We start from the raw sequence: 18,012 nt of genomic DNA, 5'->3' as shown, positions 1-18,012 counted from the left end.
GGATTGAGTTCACCTTCTGCAACCTCTATTCTTCCTTTTGCCTGACAGCTGTTCTTGGTGGAGAAGACAGGGAAAGTAATATTTGTAAGAGTGCAAATAGTTGATTGTTGCTCCACAGTTACTTCTGTATTGGCCTTACACATCTCAGAAGAAAGGAGTGACTAAGCCTTAAACTCTCTCTTTAAGTGATCAATTGTATCTTCAGCTTCCTGACAGAGGATTGCACCTGCACTTAGGTGGTACCTGGAAAATGAATGTAAAGTGCCAGAAGTTTATTATTGCACCTCCTCCTGTGTCTCCAGACATCTGCATAGAACAACCACCACAAGGAAAAGCCTCTTCCTTATTCATGAAGGTTTGAAAAAAGGCTAATTATTACTTCCATATGTGAATTCCAGAATGAGCAAGAGACCCGCAAAGAAATTCCACCACTGAACAGTTTTTCCAAATATGATTTTTAATGAAGATATCCAGGACATGTTTTATTCCACAAAACCAGTTTTCACATTACAAGACTGAAGGCACATATTTGTGAATCCATGGTGCAAAATTTGACACTCTTGTGTAGACACCTGGGAAATTTGGTCTTCCACATCCATAACCCCAGCTCACTATGCCAGTCAAAAACCATTTTCCATCTCCATTGCTTTGACACGACAATGGTCCGCCAGAATCACCCTAAAAATAATAGATTAAGTTGTATGTGTTTACAGTGAAATATAAAACTAGGGAAAAATCCACGGCAGATGTTTTGCCTGAGCAATTCCAACAGTGATTGTAATTTCATATTCACATAGTTCAAACCATAGATACTTTGTTATTTGTAAGCAGATGGATTGCACAGTTGTACCAAAGTTTGCTCTTTCACAAGAAAGAAGGCTAGCTCTCCCTCTCTGAAGGCACTAAAGATATCACTTTTCATGGACTAGATTTGAAATTAATTTTTTTTTTCCTAGGTTCAAACTCACAGCTAGACCCCAAATCTGCTCCTTACTATGTATGTAAATTCATAGGTTACACACGAACAACTCAAAAAAATAGTAAGCTTTTTTTAAAAAAAGATAAATACAATAAATAAAATAAAATATTTAATAATTGTATAACTTCTCTCAAAGGTAAATGGAGACAGCTTGAATCCCTCAATTGTTTTGTGTTTGTGGTTTTTTTTAGTTTAAAGAAGGACAAAGAGCCTAAATGTCGTCCTCTAGTAGATACAAGTCAACAAACAACTAACAAGTTTAGGCTATGTAATGTCTTTGCAATCAGATCAGTTAAAGTGAAGTCTGTAACAGACTTCAAAGTTTTATACACTATGTCATAATGCCATAGTACAGGACAAAGCAACTAGGACTCTTCCTTTATAGGATGTTCTTGTACAAATACATTGGTAGAGCTTCAAGTAAAAAAAAAAAAAATGTGCCACCATTTGGGGAAAATTGCTTGGACCAAGTTTATACTTTCCTGTAAGAATCTGCTGTACACACAATATCTCTGAAAAAGACACCAAGTAGCAAGTTAAACCTTACCAAAACACTGAATGCAAGAAACAACTTCCAAAAGCAAAAAGTGAGTTGGCAAAATTCAATGTTTTGCAAGAAAAGTGCCCTCCTTCTAGACATACATATTGACAGAGCTAGAAGACTATTTTCTTTTAACGTTATAGCATGTTAGGAAGGCAGGTTGGAAGGGACCTCTTCCTAGGTGCCAAGGTGGTACCTCTGCTCGAAGAAGGATTAACTTGAATTGCCTGACAAAAATGTCAAAAATTTAGAAGAAAAACTTTTTGCTTCCTTGACAGTTAAGATTTTACATTTACTGAGGTCAAATTTTCATTTTTTTTCCTTTAATTTCTAGGACAAAAGAAAAGTGGAACACCAGCATTTTTCACACATTTTGATCAGCTCTAACTGCCAGACACAGCCACAAATCCTTACAAAAATACAGCCAGAAGGCCTGTAAATTATGCTTTTGCTTGGCTATATTTTGAGTGGCCTTACAGAAACAAAGTCACTGCAGAAACAAATTCTCCAGTTAGTGAAAACAATACTTAGTATCAATGGTCTCCCTAACCTCTAAAAAGCAGCTGGTACATTATACTCTCTCAAAACCCTCAGACATTCCTTGCCTGAGACCTATTGTAGTCTCTCTGACTTCTACATAGATCAGTGAAAGCTAGAACATTCCAGATCTCCATCATCAAAAAATGGTTTTATTATTATTTTAGCAGAAAATTAACTACTATTTTAGTAGTAGGTTTATATAAATTCAATATAACATCTGTAATATGAAATGTTATATAAATATATACTGTATGTATACACACACACAGAGTTTAACTACCATTCACTAGAAGTAAATTCAGAACCTCATATTTATTATCTTTCAGCTTCTCCAGATCAGAAATAATTTATGTTTGAAAATTTATGCCCAGTTATCATTGTCTCATTATACACTCCAAGTTGGAAGGGAGGGATCCTGAAAAGAGACAAGCTAGTTTCTCATTTTTTTCTTCAACTGAGAGCTTCTTATGCCAAAAATTGCCTGACTTCAACTTGTTATTGGGAGTTGCAAATTGATTGGCTTTTGGCCTGTAACTGAAACTTAGTGATGCTGCTTGTGCACATAAAGCAGTAGAACTCTGAAAGCACCCAGAGGAGAGACTTGCTGACAGACAATTCTTATATTGCTCTTTTTCAGAACTGAAACATACTGACCACAAAGTGGTCTGCCACTCAATTCTTACACCTCAGCATGCAACAATGAAAGACAAGATATGCTCTATGCAAAGTGTGCTGAGATACATACTTTACACCCATCTCTTTTCCCAGACAATAGCCCAGCACAAAACATCCTAGCTGTGATAATCCCATATGTGGAATGACATAATGTCTGGTCAATAATTTCTACCTCTGCTTTCTGAAGAACTGCTGAACCTTCATCATCTGGAAAACAAATTCAAAGAAGAGTGATTCAACAGAGCTTAGCATTTTACTCATCTACTGAAATAGAAAACAAATCTTCAGAAAATATCCACGGATACTTTAGATCACTGAGATTATTTCAGATTCCAAACAACTGCAATGGGGCAGAATGCTTCTTCTAACAGGCAACTGTATAATGTGGTTTTGGTCCTTTAGACACACCAAATACAATGGCATAATCACTAAGGTTGGTCAAAAATTTTTTTCTTTGCTTTTTGCAGAAATGCCTCAAGACTTCCTCATTTGTTCTCTTCTTATTTTTAAAAGGAAACAGGATTTTACAAAGGTATTTGGATCATCACATGACAGATTTGCAGTTAGGGCAGTATATCTGAAGGAGCCGAATCCAAGATTAAGACTATGAGTCAGAGATTCAGAATGCAAGTTTTGGCAGCGTTAAGAACTTGGACATTTCTCAAAATATGGTTCTCTCTGTCTGAAAGATTTGGTAAAACACCTCTTTGCTGTAAGATATATACTTTCAGAAAAACAGAGTTAAACCTAATTGTCCCCTCCTTTTAATGCAAGAGGTCCAATCTCATCAACAGCTGATCCTCTCAAAATCTGGGTACAGCCAAAGAAACCTCACCTATATATTCAATTATGAAAGTGCTGGTTTACATAACAAAGCTCTGTTTCAGGATTTGATAAAGCTAGTAGAAGGTATACTTCAACATTACTTAAAAGACTGATTTGGTACTTGTATTGTGTAGAATGATGAAGGGAATAGAGGAAAACTGGGGGAAAAAACCAGTTCTTTTTTTTTTTTGAGGCATTGCATTTCAAGTAACCAGCTTTTACATTGCACATATGACTAAACAGCAGCCCAAAGAGAGAAACCACACCGTGCATCCTATCTCAGTCAGGTGGTTGCTCTTGGTTTTCAACCATATATTTGCTCACAGCTATTTATAGAGAGGCTGGATGTAACTTAGCATGTGGAAATCCTGGCTGTGAGCAGCAAGTCCAAACACTGGAGTTTAATGACTGCTGCTGCCACCTTTCACCTTGCACTGGCCGGGCCAGCACAGCCGCAGCAGCCCTGAGAGGGCAGGTGAGGCTGGTCCTGGGCAGGTGCAGACAAACCACCTGGCCCATGTCCCTGCAGTGCCATGAGTTATGTCAAGGGAAGCCATCATACCCTCACTGGAAGGGCTTTAGGAAGGTGGCCATGGGAGGAGTGGAAGGTACCACCATTCCCACAAGGGAAGAGGCAGGTCAGGACAAGCTGCTGGGAAGGCCAGCACTACCCCTGCCACGGGGCAGTCCACGATTACAGTGTGGCCATTCTGTCAAGCTGCACTCCGAGGACGGAGCTGGCACCTCACAGCCAGGGTCAGCACTACAGGGTTGCTCAGCCTGAAGACGTTGAAAGTGAGAGAAGAAAGACAGCAATTTCATCTCTGTGCAGCAAGCATCACAGGCTCCAAGGGTAACAAAGGCAAAAAACAACACCACATTATTTCAGATTAAGTGGAGCTCCTTGCAAGCCTTAGCTAACAACATGACCCAGAAGACTTTCAGATCAATAGGACCAGTAGCCAATTTTCCTGAACACATGGAGGTACACGCACAAGGCACCTACTTGCATAGGACAGAAAATTCAAAACACTATTATTTTCTGGACACCTCAGCAACACACAAAAGCTGGTGTTCTGCACACCCACACGCACATACCAGCTGTGAAGGCTGCTGGTTACCTGGGGGAAAAAATTAGCTCAACTGAAGGGATAAAACTCACCTGTTTCCTGCTTTTGGCCCCAGCCTGTTATCCAGCACTTGTCACCGCTGCGGACTTTATGGGAAAAGGGAGGCACACAGATTGGCTGGATGACATGGCTCATTGTGTCCGGCCACGGTTTGCTCAGCTGCAGCAGTGCAATGTCGTAGTCATAGTTCCTGCTGTTGTAGTATTCATGGACTATGATCCGTCTCACCGCAGATACAAACTTCGCGCGGCCTTGCATTTGCATCCCCATGTGGGCTCGCCATGCTCTGGGGTCAGCCAGCCTGCTTGGGAGCACACAGTGAAGGCATTTCTTTAAAAAGTACCCCAAAACACCTGCAGGCAGCAGGGCAGGCGAAAGGTGAGGGCAGCACCTCCATGCAATTCAAACTCTGGGATCTAAAGGCATTTGTGGATGCTGGTCGTGTTTGGGGCAGAGTCAGAGTGAAGATTGCTTACTTGCTCCCTTGAAAGCAGTGAGCTGCAGACACGAGCCATTCTTTTGAAATCACTGATGCTCCACAGTAAGCAGCTCCCACAAAATGAAGGCTGACCTGCCAGGGCCATTCACCTTCCTTGGTGTTTGAGCCACCCACAATCCTAGAGATGAGATTGCTGATCTTGCTACTGCCACAACCTGCAAGGGATATTTCAGGTTATAAACCCCATCCCTAGTGCTTTTTCTTTAGTGAGAGGGCTTCCCACACAGGGCATGAAAGAATCTTGAACTTTGAAATGTTTGGAATCTATTTCCTTGCCCTGTTCTAATCTATTTGGCTACTCTATTACTGAAACAAGAGGTGACTCCAAGTCAAAAAAGGCACCGGTCTAGAAAAGTTCCTTTTCTAGCTCCGCTATAGGAATTGACCTCTGAATATTTCTTATGTCAGCAATGTCAGAAGATGCATTGATTTAATAAGTATCCCAATGAATATATAAAAACAGACAGTACCTTATCTCTTTTTGATACTGTCAGCCCTGACCTGAAAGGACACCATCAGTAAGGAAGTTCAGTATCATCAGAACACTTATTTCTTGCCGAAACAGTGGGAGTGATACAAGAAAAATGTACGTGGAGATTAGACATTTGTTGCTTCAGAAATAAGGTGGTCCAATCATTAATTTGTATGGAAATAACTGACAGCCTGTCAATGCTGTCTATTAGTAACAGGTGAAGAAGTCATATCTCAGCACAAAAAGCTGTACTCTAATTTGAAAAGCAAGGAAGAAAGACCCTTCTGTAGGGCTTTAGTGCCTGCACGTAAAGCTTCTGCTCAAGAGTTTTAGTCCCACACAGAGGTGTTAATATTTCTGAACACTTCCCTGCACACAGACAAAAAGTCAAATGCAGCATTAATGTTTCCAGACAAAAGTAGTCATATGGCTAGTCTTTTAAGATATCCTACTCTATCCAAGGCAGGTGCTGGCAGATTTGAAATACAGGTAACATGGCAGAAGCAGCTGAGGGCCAGGCAAAATCATAAAATCATAGAATGGTTTGGGTTGGAATGGACCTTAAAGATCACCTAGTTCCAATCCCCCTGTCATGTTCAGGGACATCTTCCACTAGACCAGGTTGCTCAGGGCCCCATCCAACCTGGTCTTGAATACTTCCAGGGATGGGGCATCCTCTTCTCCAGGCAACCTGTTCCAGAGTCTCAGGACCCTCACAGTGAAGAAGTTTTTCTGTATACCTAACCTAAATCTACCATTTGTCAGTAAAAAGCCATTCCCCCTTGTGCTGTCACTACACACCCTTATGAAAAGTCCCTCTCTAGCTCTCTTGTAGGCCCCCTTCAGGTACTGGCAGGTGCTAAAAGGTCTCCCCAAAGCCCTCCTCCTTGCTGAAAACCCCCAGCTCTCAGCCTGTCTTCATATGAGAGGTGGCTTCAGCCTTTGGATCATCTTTGTGGATCTCCTTTGGACTTGTTTCAACAGGTCTATGTTATATACCTCAAATACCTGAAAGTATTAAGTTTAAGCAACTAATCCTAATCCCACTTTTATTGCTACTGCAGTAACAATAATCTGTTCACTTTAGAGCAAAGCAAACTGAAGAGGTTGTACAGAGGTTACTTTAGGAAGATTTGAGACTAGAACATAGCTTGATACTATGAAATACTGGGGTTTTCGCCATCAGGAAGAGTGAGAGAAAGTGAAAAATTTGTGGGTTTTGTCTCATTGCAGCTGTATCATCCCTAAATCCAAATAAAGTCTGACTTCAACAGAAGTACCTGACATCACTACAGGCAGCAAAAACGCTGCCTCACCAGCTAGCCAAGTTCACTCTGCAATTAACTCTGCTTCCCCAATCCTTAACATAGCTACAATAAGCAGTACAGCTGTTTAAGACTCCCCATGTCTTAGACTGTAAACTCACCCTCTCACAAGAACTTAGGAAATTCTGCAAGCAGACCTGCAGTGAACTGATAGCTGTTCATTACCCCACTACTATAGAGAGAATGCAACAAAAACTCAGTACCTGCAGCATGAGTTGTACCCACTCCAAAACAGGAATAAAGGGCTTTATTGTGCAAAAAGTTCAAAGTTCAAAAAGATGAATGTTTGAGAGGAACTTACTGCAGCTGTTCTCATCGCTTCCATCAACACAGTCCACAGTCCCATCACATTTTGCATATTGTTTCCTAATGCAAATATTATTCCTGCACTTAAATGTGTGGTTTGTGCAAGGAATACCTGAAACAGTTGTGGAGAAAAAAAAAAAACAAAAACCATTGCCTCAGCTTAACATGTGAAGAAATGTCTGCACAGATAAAAGATTCATATATGTATTAATTGATAGGAGGGAACATAGCAAAAAAAAAGCACTTTGAATGGGACGGCTTAAGTCAACCTCTAATTAGAATAAACTATTCAAGTAGAACTGCAACAATACCAAGGTGTACATGAATTTGGACAAGTCTGAACTAAGGTTTTGTCCCATCCTTTCCCATAGCACTAATGAACGTGGATATAGTAGCAAAAATTTAGATGTACAGTGTGAGGCTAGAAAGAGAAAACATCCAGGGTTCTGGAAGGAAGCTCTCCATTATATTTCAGTATTAAATGTGAAATGAAAGATTGTAGTGAAAGCAGTATTATTAACTGTATCCAGTAAAACTGCAAACCCTAGCCTTGGCATTTTCCTATTTCCCTGTGGCTTGCAATAAATGAGGCCACTCAAACCCAATCTATTTTTCTTGTCAATACACAGAAGTATCATGTAACCATTTACACAGACTGTCTAGTCAGACAGGTCAAAATCTTGCCTTCAAAAAGGTCACTTGCAGCACTTACCAGTTGTGCTCCCTTTCATGTCATGGTGTTAATTTATTCTAAAAAGTCCAAGAAAAGTCTGACTCAAGACTTTCATGGGCCTACTGCTAAATTTATAGCTTCCATAGAATTTTAAACACATTAACCTTATAACCCTGAAAACTGCTCCAGAGAAGCTATCATTTTTATAGTTATTTTACAGATGGTAAAACAGATCCAGGAAATAAGTTGCACAGTTTATGCTTTAAAGAGATAAAAGCAGGGATTCAATCTTCAAATTCCTAGATCCCCATCCTGCACCTAAAGTACTTAATTCTTCTGCCAGTATTTTGCTGAAACAGGTGTTCATGAGCTCATTAAAAAAATAAATAGTTTAAAATCAATAAGGACTTGTTTCTAAGCATTTTAGAAAATTAAACAATTATATAGCCTGAGTGAAATTTGATAGTGCCTCTCAACTCTTTGAATGTAGCATCCAGAATTCAAGTCAGGGGGAGATAGATAATGGAAGAGAGAAAACAAAATATTTAAGAGAGCAGCCTTACTGTGGGTGCAGTTCTGCTCATCTTTTCCATTCTCACAATCACTTACTCCATTGCAGGCAACCAAATTATCCTGTATTGCGAAGCTGGAGTTACAGTTCCACTCAGGGACAACTTTAAAAACATAAGTCAAATCAGGTATAGAAGCATGCTTGTAAATGCTGACACTACTCTGACTATGCCTGGGTACCACTTCATACCTTCACTGCATGGTACAAGGATGGGTGTGAGTGCCACATTATGTGTGCAGAAAATAAAGTGCAGGAGTTCAGTGACTTCCCCAGTTCACACATTGCCCCGGGTAGAATTGGACAAGTTCTAACGCGCTTTCATCATGGATGTACTTTCATGTACTCTATTCACCACCATTTGTCACTTTCCCCACAAAAATAACTCATCTCAAAATGGAACAGAACTTAACTAATAATTGCCAGCATTTATGACATGAGGAAAAACTAAAATATAGTCTATTACAGCTGGTTTTGCACATCCAGATTTCTTCCTTGTGCTCTCCAGTGCCATATTTCTTCATTTTTTTGTTTTGTCTCTTGCCAACTAACTATTACTTAAAGCACTGGAGACTGACTTATAGTCTGTACCTGGACAGACAAAGGAAGCTGAAAACATCTTTTTTTTCCCCCTAAAAAATTTCACCCTGTTTCAGCTGCCTTCTAAGACAAGATAATTCATTCGTTTTCAGTCAAGATCTCTAATAAGTGAATACAAACCACAAAAGAGTTCATCGCTTTCATCAAAGCAGTTGTTTATGCCATCACAGCGCTGTAGCTGCTGGATGCACAAGCCAGTAGAACACTTGAAATATCCAGGTGGACATGCTGGAGGTTAAAAAAAGAAAAAACAACTTCAAAATTTTCTTTCCCCAAGTATTGCCAGCTCGTTTCATTTTACGGTCACTAAGCTATTCCAAGGAATGACAAAGTTGATCTAAATCTAGTAGAACTGTATACATTGCCAGCACTTAAACTGAATTCAAATGTTGAAAACCGGGATTTGAAGAAGAGGAAAAAACATCCTTAAAGTTCCAATTCAGCTGTTCCTGGAATATGTACCACAGGCTCACTAGGGCTGGACCAAATCAGTCAGTGTTTCATGACACAGTGCGAGACTGCTTAGAATGCCATCTTCTTCTAAAGGACAGTCTTGCTTCCAATAACCAAAATTTGCAGCATTTCACAACTTTGGTAAGTGCTGAGGTATGAACTACACCTTTGCATGGTGCTGAGGTATGAACTACATAAATGTTTCCTTCTAAAATAAACACAAAATAAGCAGTTGATTATTTGGTACTCTCTCTTCATTACCTGGAAGCCTTTGTAGTAACAGAAACATTACAAAAAAAATGTTGGGGATGAAAACAAAGAGGAACAGCAGACTTCAGTTGATTGCACTGTGGTCAGAGCCACACAGGAAACTTTAAGGACTGTGCAGAAGAGAGCAGACTGTACATGCAGGAAACCAGAGCATGCTGCACATGCCCACAAACCTTAGATGCACAGCCTTGATGAGCTAGAAAAGGCACTTTGTTTGCTAGTCATCTGATGTAGTAAGATCAGAAAAGAAAATGAACTAAAACCCAACAGGTAAGTTCCTTAATTAAGTCCTAGTGGACCCCAAGAAAATGATGCTTCACAGGTCTGAAATGCAAAGTGGGGTTGAAAAGATAAAATCCATCTTACGCTGGCTGATGTTGTAGCTGCCATACTCCACCAGAAGTGGTTTCTCAGAGACCTTCGAACTGCACTGAAGCTCAACGTGGACAGCAGAACTTGTAATGTGGAAGACTGTTTGATGATCAACATAGTAACCACAGTACCTAAAAGTGTTCAGCGGAGTTCTAAGCAGCCTTCACGTGAAAATTTACGTGCAATTTAAATGTCAACAACACTGAAATTCAGCAGTACAGTCAGCTGCCATTCATTAATTAAGAACCAAAACCTGAAGCAGTACACAAATTCCCCAAAATGCTGGTCATAATCCTTCGTGACCACACGCATGCAAGCACAAAGTTTTGCCAGAAAGTCTAGAAGAACAGAGATGTAACAAACATGGGTACTTCTGTCACCATTTCTTATATCTGTTTTCAAAGGATTTTGATTTTTAAGAAGACTCAAGTAAGTTTGGTGTAAGGGTAAATGTCAGTACAGTGGGACAGCAAATTTAGCTTCTTGGATTTTGAGGATTGCTCCTAAAGAATATTGCAGAAAGAGATTGGCATAAAATTGGTCCAACTTCACTGAAGGCAGAGGGGAATAGATTTACGGAAACTGAAAATATTCTTAAGTAGTCACCCACCTTTCCTCCGCTATTAACATTCTGGAAATTTACCTTTGAATGTCATGCCTTCAAATAACTAGTCTTAAAAATAATCTACTTAAAGCTGTCATTTTGGCAAAGAGGTTCCTTGGACTTCAGCCTAGGCACCACCTGGTTGAGAGAAATCTAAATGTTCCCTGATATCAGTAAACATTTAATTCATCCACTGCTAATGAATTCTAACATCCCTTCCCATCAAAGATGTTGCAACTAGCATTTAGATGCAGCTCTAGATGGGGGGAATACAAAAAAAACCCCCAAAACAAACAAACAAAAAAACACACAAAACCCCCAACAAAAAACCCCAAGCAAACAAAACCACAAAAAAACCAAACCCCAAAATGAAAACAAACAAAGCCTCTTTAACAAGGAAAAGGTTGCTGGATCGTTATATAAAAATTAGAGACAGTTTTAAACCAGTGAACATTGACAGTACAGGTTGTTCTAGAAGCAGAAATAAGGACCCCCTCCTCTATTCAACAAACTGCCTCAAAAATACAGCACTTATGAGAAGAACATCTGGCTTTCAGGTTCCTGTCAAAAGAAAAAGTACTTATGAGTTTAAACAGATTTAAGAGCAGAAGTAGCAGTATTGATTTTTAGCACACTTGGCACACACGCTTGCTCGACAGCACTGCAAGGACACACATTGTTGCTAGAATAAACACAAAAAACATGAAAATGGATTGTTGTATTATTAAATGGACTAGTGGACTATTAATCAGAGGTAAATATTTCCCTCATGTATTTTGGCCACATCAGGCATTGCACCAGGACTACTCTTCACATCAACGAATGCAGACAAATTGGTCAGTGATTTCCATGTGGGCGGGTGTTGTCTATGTGTCCTGTGCATCCCAGTGAGGTGGGATTTCAAAAATGAAACATCCTGTTAACAGATGTAGGAGGTTGTGTTCCAGCAGTGTGAAAAATAAAGGAAGAAAACAATTTAAAAAACAGACTCCTCCTAGACATCCTGAATGCAGATGCAAAAAAAAAAAAACAACCAGTTAATTTTACACCTTTCTACTATAGAAAATTGTAGGAAAACCCAAAAAACAAAAACCAACAAACAAAAAAACCCCAAGCAACAAAAAAACACAAGCCACCAAACAAACAAGCAAACAGAAAAAGCAAAACCAAGCCAACAAAAAAACACAGCCAAAACACCAGATATACCAGGGCTATGAGTTGAATACAGAATATTCTGAGTTGGAAAGGACCCACAAATATCACCAGGTCCAACTCTTAAGTGAATGGTCCATAGAGGAATCAAACCCACAACCTTGCTGTTATTAGCACCATGCTCTAACCAGCTGGGCTAATCTCAGAGTGCAGACTTCCTACTACAGGAAGTCTAATTCTCACTCATTTTAACATCCATCACCAATGCTCCCAACCTAAGCCAGCTTGGCAAAGTACATAGCAGAACGCCACCTAACCATCTGATTGCTCTCAATTAGCCCACGGACATTTTCTGCATTTCTCCTTCTGTCAATGACTTTGACACCTTCCTTCCAACAAACCTTAGCACCATTTTAAAAACAGTTGCAGTCTGCATTGACCACTTGTCAGCCACATAAAACAACCTCATCTCGCCAGAAGCAGAGGATATCTGTGCCCATCTGTGAAAGAGCTGAAACAGGAACACTGAGGGAACCATCTCCTATGCAAAGTGAAAAATGCCATATGCTCATGGGATTTGTAAGACAAAGCCACTGATCCTTAGGAGCCTTCTGCTGGAGTTTTACTAACCATGCCTCCATGTCCAAGGCAAATGGAGGTTGCAAGGCACCATCTGTAACTCTGTGCCATGGATACTGAGAGAAACTAATTAAGGGGATTCTGTCCCATATGTTGAAGGAGGGAATGGGATACTTTTTTCAGGGCATGAGCAGATACATGCATCCTGTAGCAGAAACAATGGGATGTTGGAACAGTTTTAAGAAAAGTAAAGCACTGTCAAACTCTGTGTTCACATAAACCTCTAATGTTTTGCCTACAGAGACTCACTGACATTTCTGCCCCTGAGAATTTTAGCAAAAGCAGTTCATCATCTTTAACTTCTTTAGCTAGGCAGTGGAACATCTGTATGTCCACTGGAAGAAAAACGAGGGAGAACTGTATGGTTGTGTTCAGTGTCTCTGGGTAGATAAAGCTGTCCCTGAAGGTCTGAAGGAATCTTATCTCCACCATCTTCTCGGTAGCAGTCTTTACTAATATCAGTATCCTGAAGCTTCTTAACCTTTTGCACCTGAGATAACAGCATTCTATAAGCTGCAATTGCAGAAAGCTGAAAGGTGGGGTCCCCTCCAACCCCCATTTCATTAACCATTAAAATGGGGAAAAAAGAAAATAACACAACGTTTCATGCTTTAAATCATACTATTTTTCCTTGAGAAGTAAACACAGAACAGAAAATCAGAAGTTCAAAAGCCTTATTTTCAGTGAAAGAGACACTTTCAAAGGAAATCTTATCTTAGTCTACACATATCATCAGCAACTTACAACAGAAATCAGGAACATGTGCTCTTGTGCAGTACTTCAAAAGTAGCCCTAAGTGCACTTCTAAGTGCTATACTCTGATATTTCGTTCTATGGAATGCATAATTGGTAGGCTTATTGAAAAACTTCTCTTTTAGATAGAGAATCCTTACAGTATGAACCTATTATCATTTTTTCATCCAGCTTTTACCTTTATTTGATATCTCAGCCCTCCCAAATATCCTGAATCCTTACAATTCTGTCATAAAAAGAACATCAAAAAACCCCACAAGCACACCAAATGTGTTGTGTTTTGACTGGTGTTTTTATGTGCCCATCTAGTCCAGCAACCAATCTCCATCAAGGCACAATTTTAAGAGCTTCAAATTAAAATTTATCTGTCTAATTAGAAGATGGTATCAAAGAATAGAGAAAGTTCTTCTCCTCTTTGCAATTCTTTCAGTTACACTCAGAGGTCTAATTGACTTTTCTTAGTTTTGGTAATGAGTTCAGAAACTCAGTTTCAAGAATAATCTTACAGAGGTTTCCATTTGAATAAAGTTCAAAAAAATATAAAAAATCCTATGTTTCTCTTTCAAGAGCCAGTGACTGGAATGAGGAAGTAGTTACTCTTCTATTCCCAATCATCTCATTACAACAGCTTTCACCAAGAAGTTAATTAGATTCGCCGTCCTCTTGAGCAATTATAGCATTAAGTTACACTTAAAAGGTCTGTAGCAGACCCAGTTCAATGACCCCAGAAAACCCAGAATTATTTTAGGGTTCACAGGACATCCATCTTCACCCAATTCTTTCAATTTCTCTCTCTCCAGAGAGTATCAAAGGCTCTTGTTTTCATGTTTCTGGTACTTTTCAATAGAAATATATATGAAATAATACATATATATATATATAAGTAAACATATATAAAATAAAGATTTTGTTACATCATCAGCTAAAATGAAAGAATGCTAGGACAAGGCAGTGAGTTATTTCTGTTTTTGCTGAAACTTTCTGAGTGAGCTGCAGTAGTAACAGGAAGGTTTACGTCTGCATGGATTATTAACGTAACAGTACCAAAATACTTACATGTGTTCATTAATTTTCCACCACCCTCGCTCACAGCCTTTAATATTCTTCTCACTGATGGTATAGTTATGAAACTTCAGAGCTATACCAAGGCTTTTCTGTGGAGTCTGTTGTGAACAAGAAAGACAGTGAACATAAACCACAAAAGGCTATAAACTTATCTCAGCAATCATAGACCTTGGCAGTGCCACACTCTGGGAGCTCTGAGCCAGCTCAGCAGCCAGCACTTGAGACACATGCCAGCTATTCAGTCTTGAGTAAAAGCAAAGGCTGGCACAGCCCCACCACAGCTGCAGGCTTTCTCCCCCTCTAGCCAATCTCCTTTTCATCTTCAGAAAGCCACTGGCCAAAGAAAACAGCATTTGTATCAAGACCAAAACACTCAAACACATCCAAGTTTACTTGTGTAGGGACAAAGAGACCCAGTGGACTTTAAGAGCTAAGATACTGCATGGAATAACTGTGTCATGTTACCTCTAGCACAATACTGTAGTCTTCTTCTAGTACCTGCCCAGCCAAGCATTCTTTAGTACTTTACAAAACATTTTTAAGCCCTGCAACATCATGAGTGTTCATAATTAGTTAGAAGTTCCTTTATTAAAAGGAACAGAACCTTTTTGCAAGACAAGGCAACATTCATTTAAAAACAAGGGCTGGTTCAGGGCAAAAATCCAGAAATGAAAATGTTTCTCCTCCTCTCTTGCAGAAAACATAATTTGGCAAATGAGGGAAGTTTCGTTATTGAATGACTGGGAAATTAAACTGGTTTGAGCAATAAATCTTGCAAGTTGCCCATGTTAAGTGCCTAGAAACCTTTCCCTCAGAAGTCCAAGGTGAACTGAAGACATTACATTTAGCAAAAAAACCCCCAAAACCGAAACCCACACCTTATCATTCTAGAAAAGGAAGAGGCTGTAGGTCATGGACTAGACTGGACTTGATTTCTATTGGTGTGATTCAATATGGGCAACCACTAGCTTTACAAGTCATGAGTAACATAAGCAGAAAGATGGGTAAATAGTGGACATCATCATATCTATTGCCATATTCCTTAGAGAAGAAAACACTGAAGGGCAAGCCCTAATTTTAGCAGCACTAATAGAGAAATATTCATGACAGAGAAGGTATGACAAAACTTTTTTAAACTGATGGAAATTTTCGCAATTTGCTGTCAGGGAAGTACCTGAAAAGACACCGAGAAAAGGACACCAAGTTAAAAAAAGTCTGTGGGATCGTGCTGATAGGACAGACTATCCTGAAGACAAATTAAACATATTAGACATATGAGAAGACATCAGAGAAGTGGCAGTGATAACGAGGTTAGAGGAGTCTTTTGTACACAAGTTTCATCCAAATTTCTGAGAGTGGGAAGAGGAGAGTTAAAAACAGTCAAGTCTTATATTCGCTGATGTGAAGTAATTCTGCAGGCTGAACATCAAAACTTATCTCATCTCTTCACCTTTATAACTAGACAGCTTGGGAACTATGTTCTCTCTCTTAAGAACAAATGCACAGAAAAAGAAAAAACTGATACAAAACACCTGAGCACAGCCAGCTATTCAACTATGGTATTTCTATAAACTGCTACACTTGTAAGGATGTAGTTACTGCCTGCTCAATTGATTCTGCTTAACCTCTGTGTGCCCAAAATACACAAAAGTGCCCAAGAGGGAGAGATTCATGTCACCTGAAAGTTCCATGCACAAAGACATTTTGGAGGATAATAGCTTGGGTAATAGGGACTTGTGATGCTCCCTTCGTAGCCAATTTTCTCTTTTGTCACTATTGCTTTTCCACACCCTAGGGGAAGAAAAAAAAAAAAGAAAGAGGCAAAATTTACTTCCAGTAAAGCTATTCAGTGGGCTAAAGCATCCACATTTATCAGAAGTCTTTCACTGCAAAGCAGAGCAGGTTAGGAGTTACATTTATCTGGGTTCAACTTGTAAAAAGAGACCCTTCCCATTGACGCACACAGAAGACAAGAAATTTAAAAGTCCAGAGCTGCTTGCTGGGCTCTGCAAGACCAGGAGAAAATATTGTGAAGTTTTATATTGGTTATTTCGCTGAAGGCAGTTCTGCAAACAAGCATATCAATACATCCACACTGCAATAGTACACAAGGATCTTTAGTCTTAAAATGCAGCCAGCTAGCAGACGAATGGACAATGTACTAAACTAATCAGCCTCCTGAAGTCAAAATTTTTTTTTATGGATTTACAGAATTCATTAAAAACAAAGCACACCCAGAGAAACCAACAAAGAAAACCCAGATCTGAATTTAAACAAACAAAACCCAAACAAATGAACAAGAAACCCAACCCACCCAGGCCTGAAATTGAAGTCACTCAAGATGGAGATTTTATCACAGGCTTTTATGATGGTGTTTTAATGCTTAATCACTGTCAACATGGAAAGAATGCAGCACCTTTTTGAGCAACTTGAATTTCCTTGCGCTGGATTGTGTTAGATTTTTCTCCTTGTGCTACTAGTGTGATATTCCTTGTACTATTTGTAATTATGATCTAACCACTTCTTAACGACTAAAGTAATAAAAAGTAAGTGATGGACCTGATGTACAAACTTAACTGACTCCTTTGTGTTCATGAGGAGTCAGGGACCGATAGCAAATGCAGACAAAGCTACTGAAGTTTTATTTTCTGAGAGCAGTTTTTAGTGCTGAACTCCCTCCACCTTTAACGGGATCTCGGAGTCGCAAGGCAGGAGAGAAGCCAGTGCTACACCTGAAATAACAGCTCCATCTACTGGAACACTGCGGTGCTCGCCAATTGAATTCAGGACTGGTTTCAGCCTTTTACTTTCATATTTCACTTCACAGCTAGTCTGCTCAGATTAAATTACTAAAGAGGGAGGGAGATGCTCAGAAATGCAGAGGAGACAAAGAAGAGAGACACACGTTTATAAAAAATTGGATATGAAATATAGGAGTCATTTATCTATAGCCAGAAACATGATACCCTCATCAGGATCTTAGATAGAAACAATAAACGCATTTCCAAACGCAGAACAAACCTACTTTCTTGTGTAATGACCTCAAAATAGCCATGGAATTCCTTATGCTCCTTTACTTGTGCTGCCTTAAACATTACCAGCATGAGATTATTTGTGGACACAAGTGACACCAATGAATCAGCTGGTTCACAAGCTCTGAGGGGGAAAAAAGAAGAGCACATACATAAGAAATCAGCTAAAAAGTAAAAAGCCTAACACGTTACTCTCATTCTATGCATGAGCTTTCCACTGCTTCAGATCTTACCTACTTGAAAGTCTAGTAAAAATCTCCATGCTCTTAAACGCAAAAGTACCTGTTACAAAGCCAGTTAGAAACCCAATATTAGAAATCACTTCTTACCAAAAAAGAAATTGTAAACATGAAAACTAATATGGAACGGTTTGCTCTAGGAGATAATGACTTTCAGCCTTCACTCCAAGTAAAAATAAATGAAGCCAATACTAAAGAAAGGGTTGTAGGAAGAGAAAACTTATTTAATTAGACCAACAGATTTATTATCCACTTTTTGGGGAGTGGGAAAAGACAAGAAAGTTATTCTTCAAGTCAGAA

At 39.4% G+C, this 18,012-nt stretch overlaps 1 protein-coding gene across 1 annotated transcript in view; it reads right to left on the bottom strand.

The window, feature by feature from the left end:
• Positions 1–439: 439 nt before the first annotated feature.
• Positions 440–18,012, bottom strand: part of TMPRSS7 (transmembrane serine protease 7) — a 30,084-nt gene continuing 12,511 nt past the window's right edge. Inside the window, 11 exon segments of the mRNA XM_032680905.1 lie at positions 440–678; positions 2,806–2,942; positions 4,723–4,991; positions 5,167–5,344; positions 7,288–7,404; positions 8,529–8,639; positions 9,254–9,361; positions 10,223–10,359; positions 14,433–14,539; positions 16,120–16,232; positions 17,467–17,597. Of these exon segments, the coding sequence (XP_032536796.1) occupies positions 508–678; positions 2,806–2,942; positions 4,723–4,991; positions 5,167–5,344; positions 7,288–7,404; positions 8,529–8,639; positions 9,254–9,361; positions 10,223–10,359; positions 14,433–14,539; positions 16,120–16,232; positions 17,467–17,597 (1,579 nt within the window). The 3' untranslated portion in view covers positions 440–507.

This window comes from Chiroxiphia lanceolata, chromosome 2 (genome assembly GCF_009829145.1).
Source record: "Chiroxiphia lanceolata isolate bChiLan1 chromosome 2, bChiLan1.pri, whole genome shotgun sequence".
In the NCBI taxonomy this organism is placed as follows: domain Eukaryota; kingdom Metazoa; phylum Chordata; class Aves; order Passeriformes; family Pipridae; genus Chiroxiphia; species Chiroxiphia lanceolata.
This window is presented reverse-complemented; position numbering and strand designations above follow the sequence as displayed.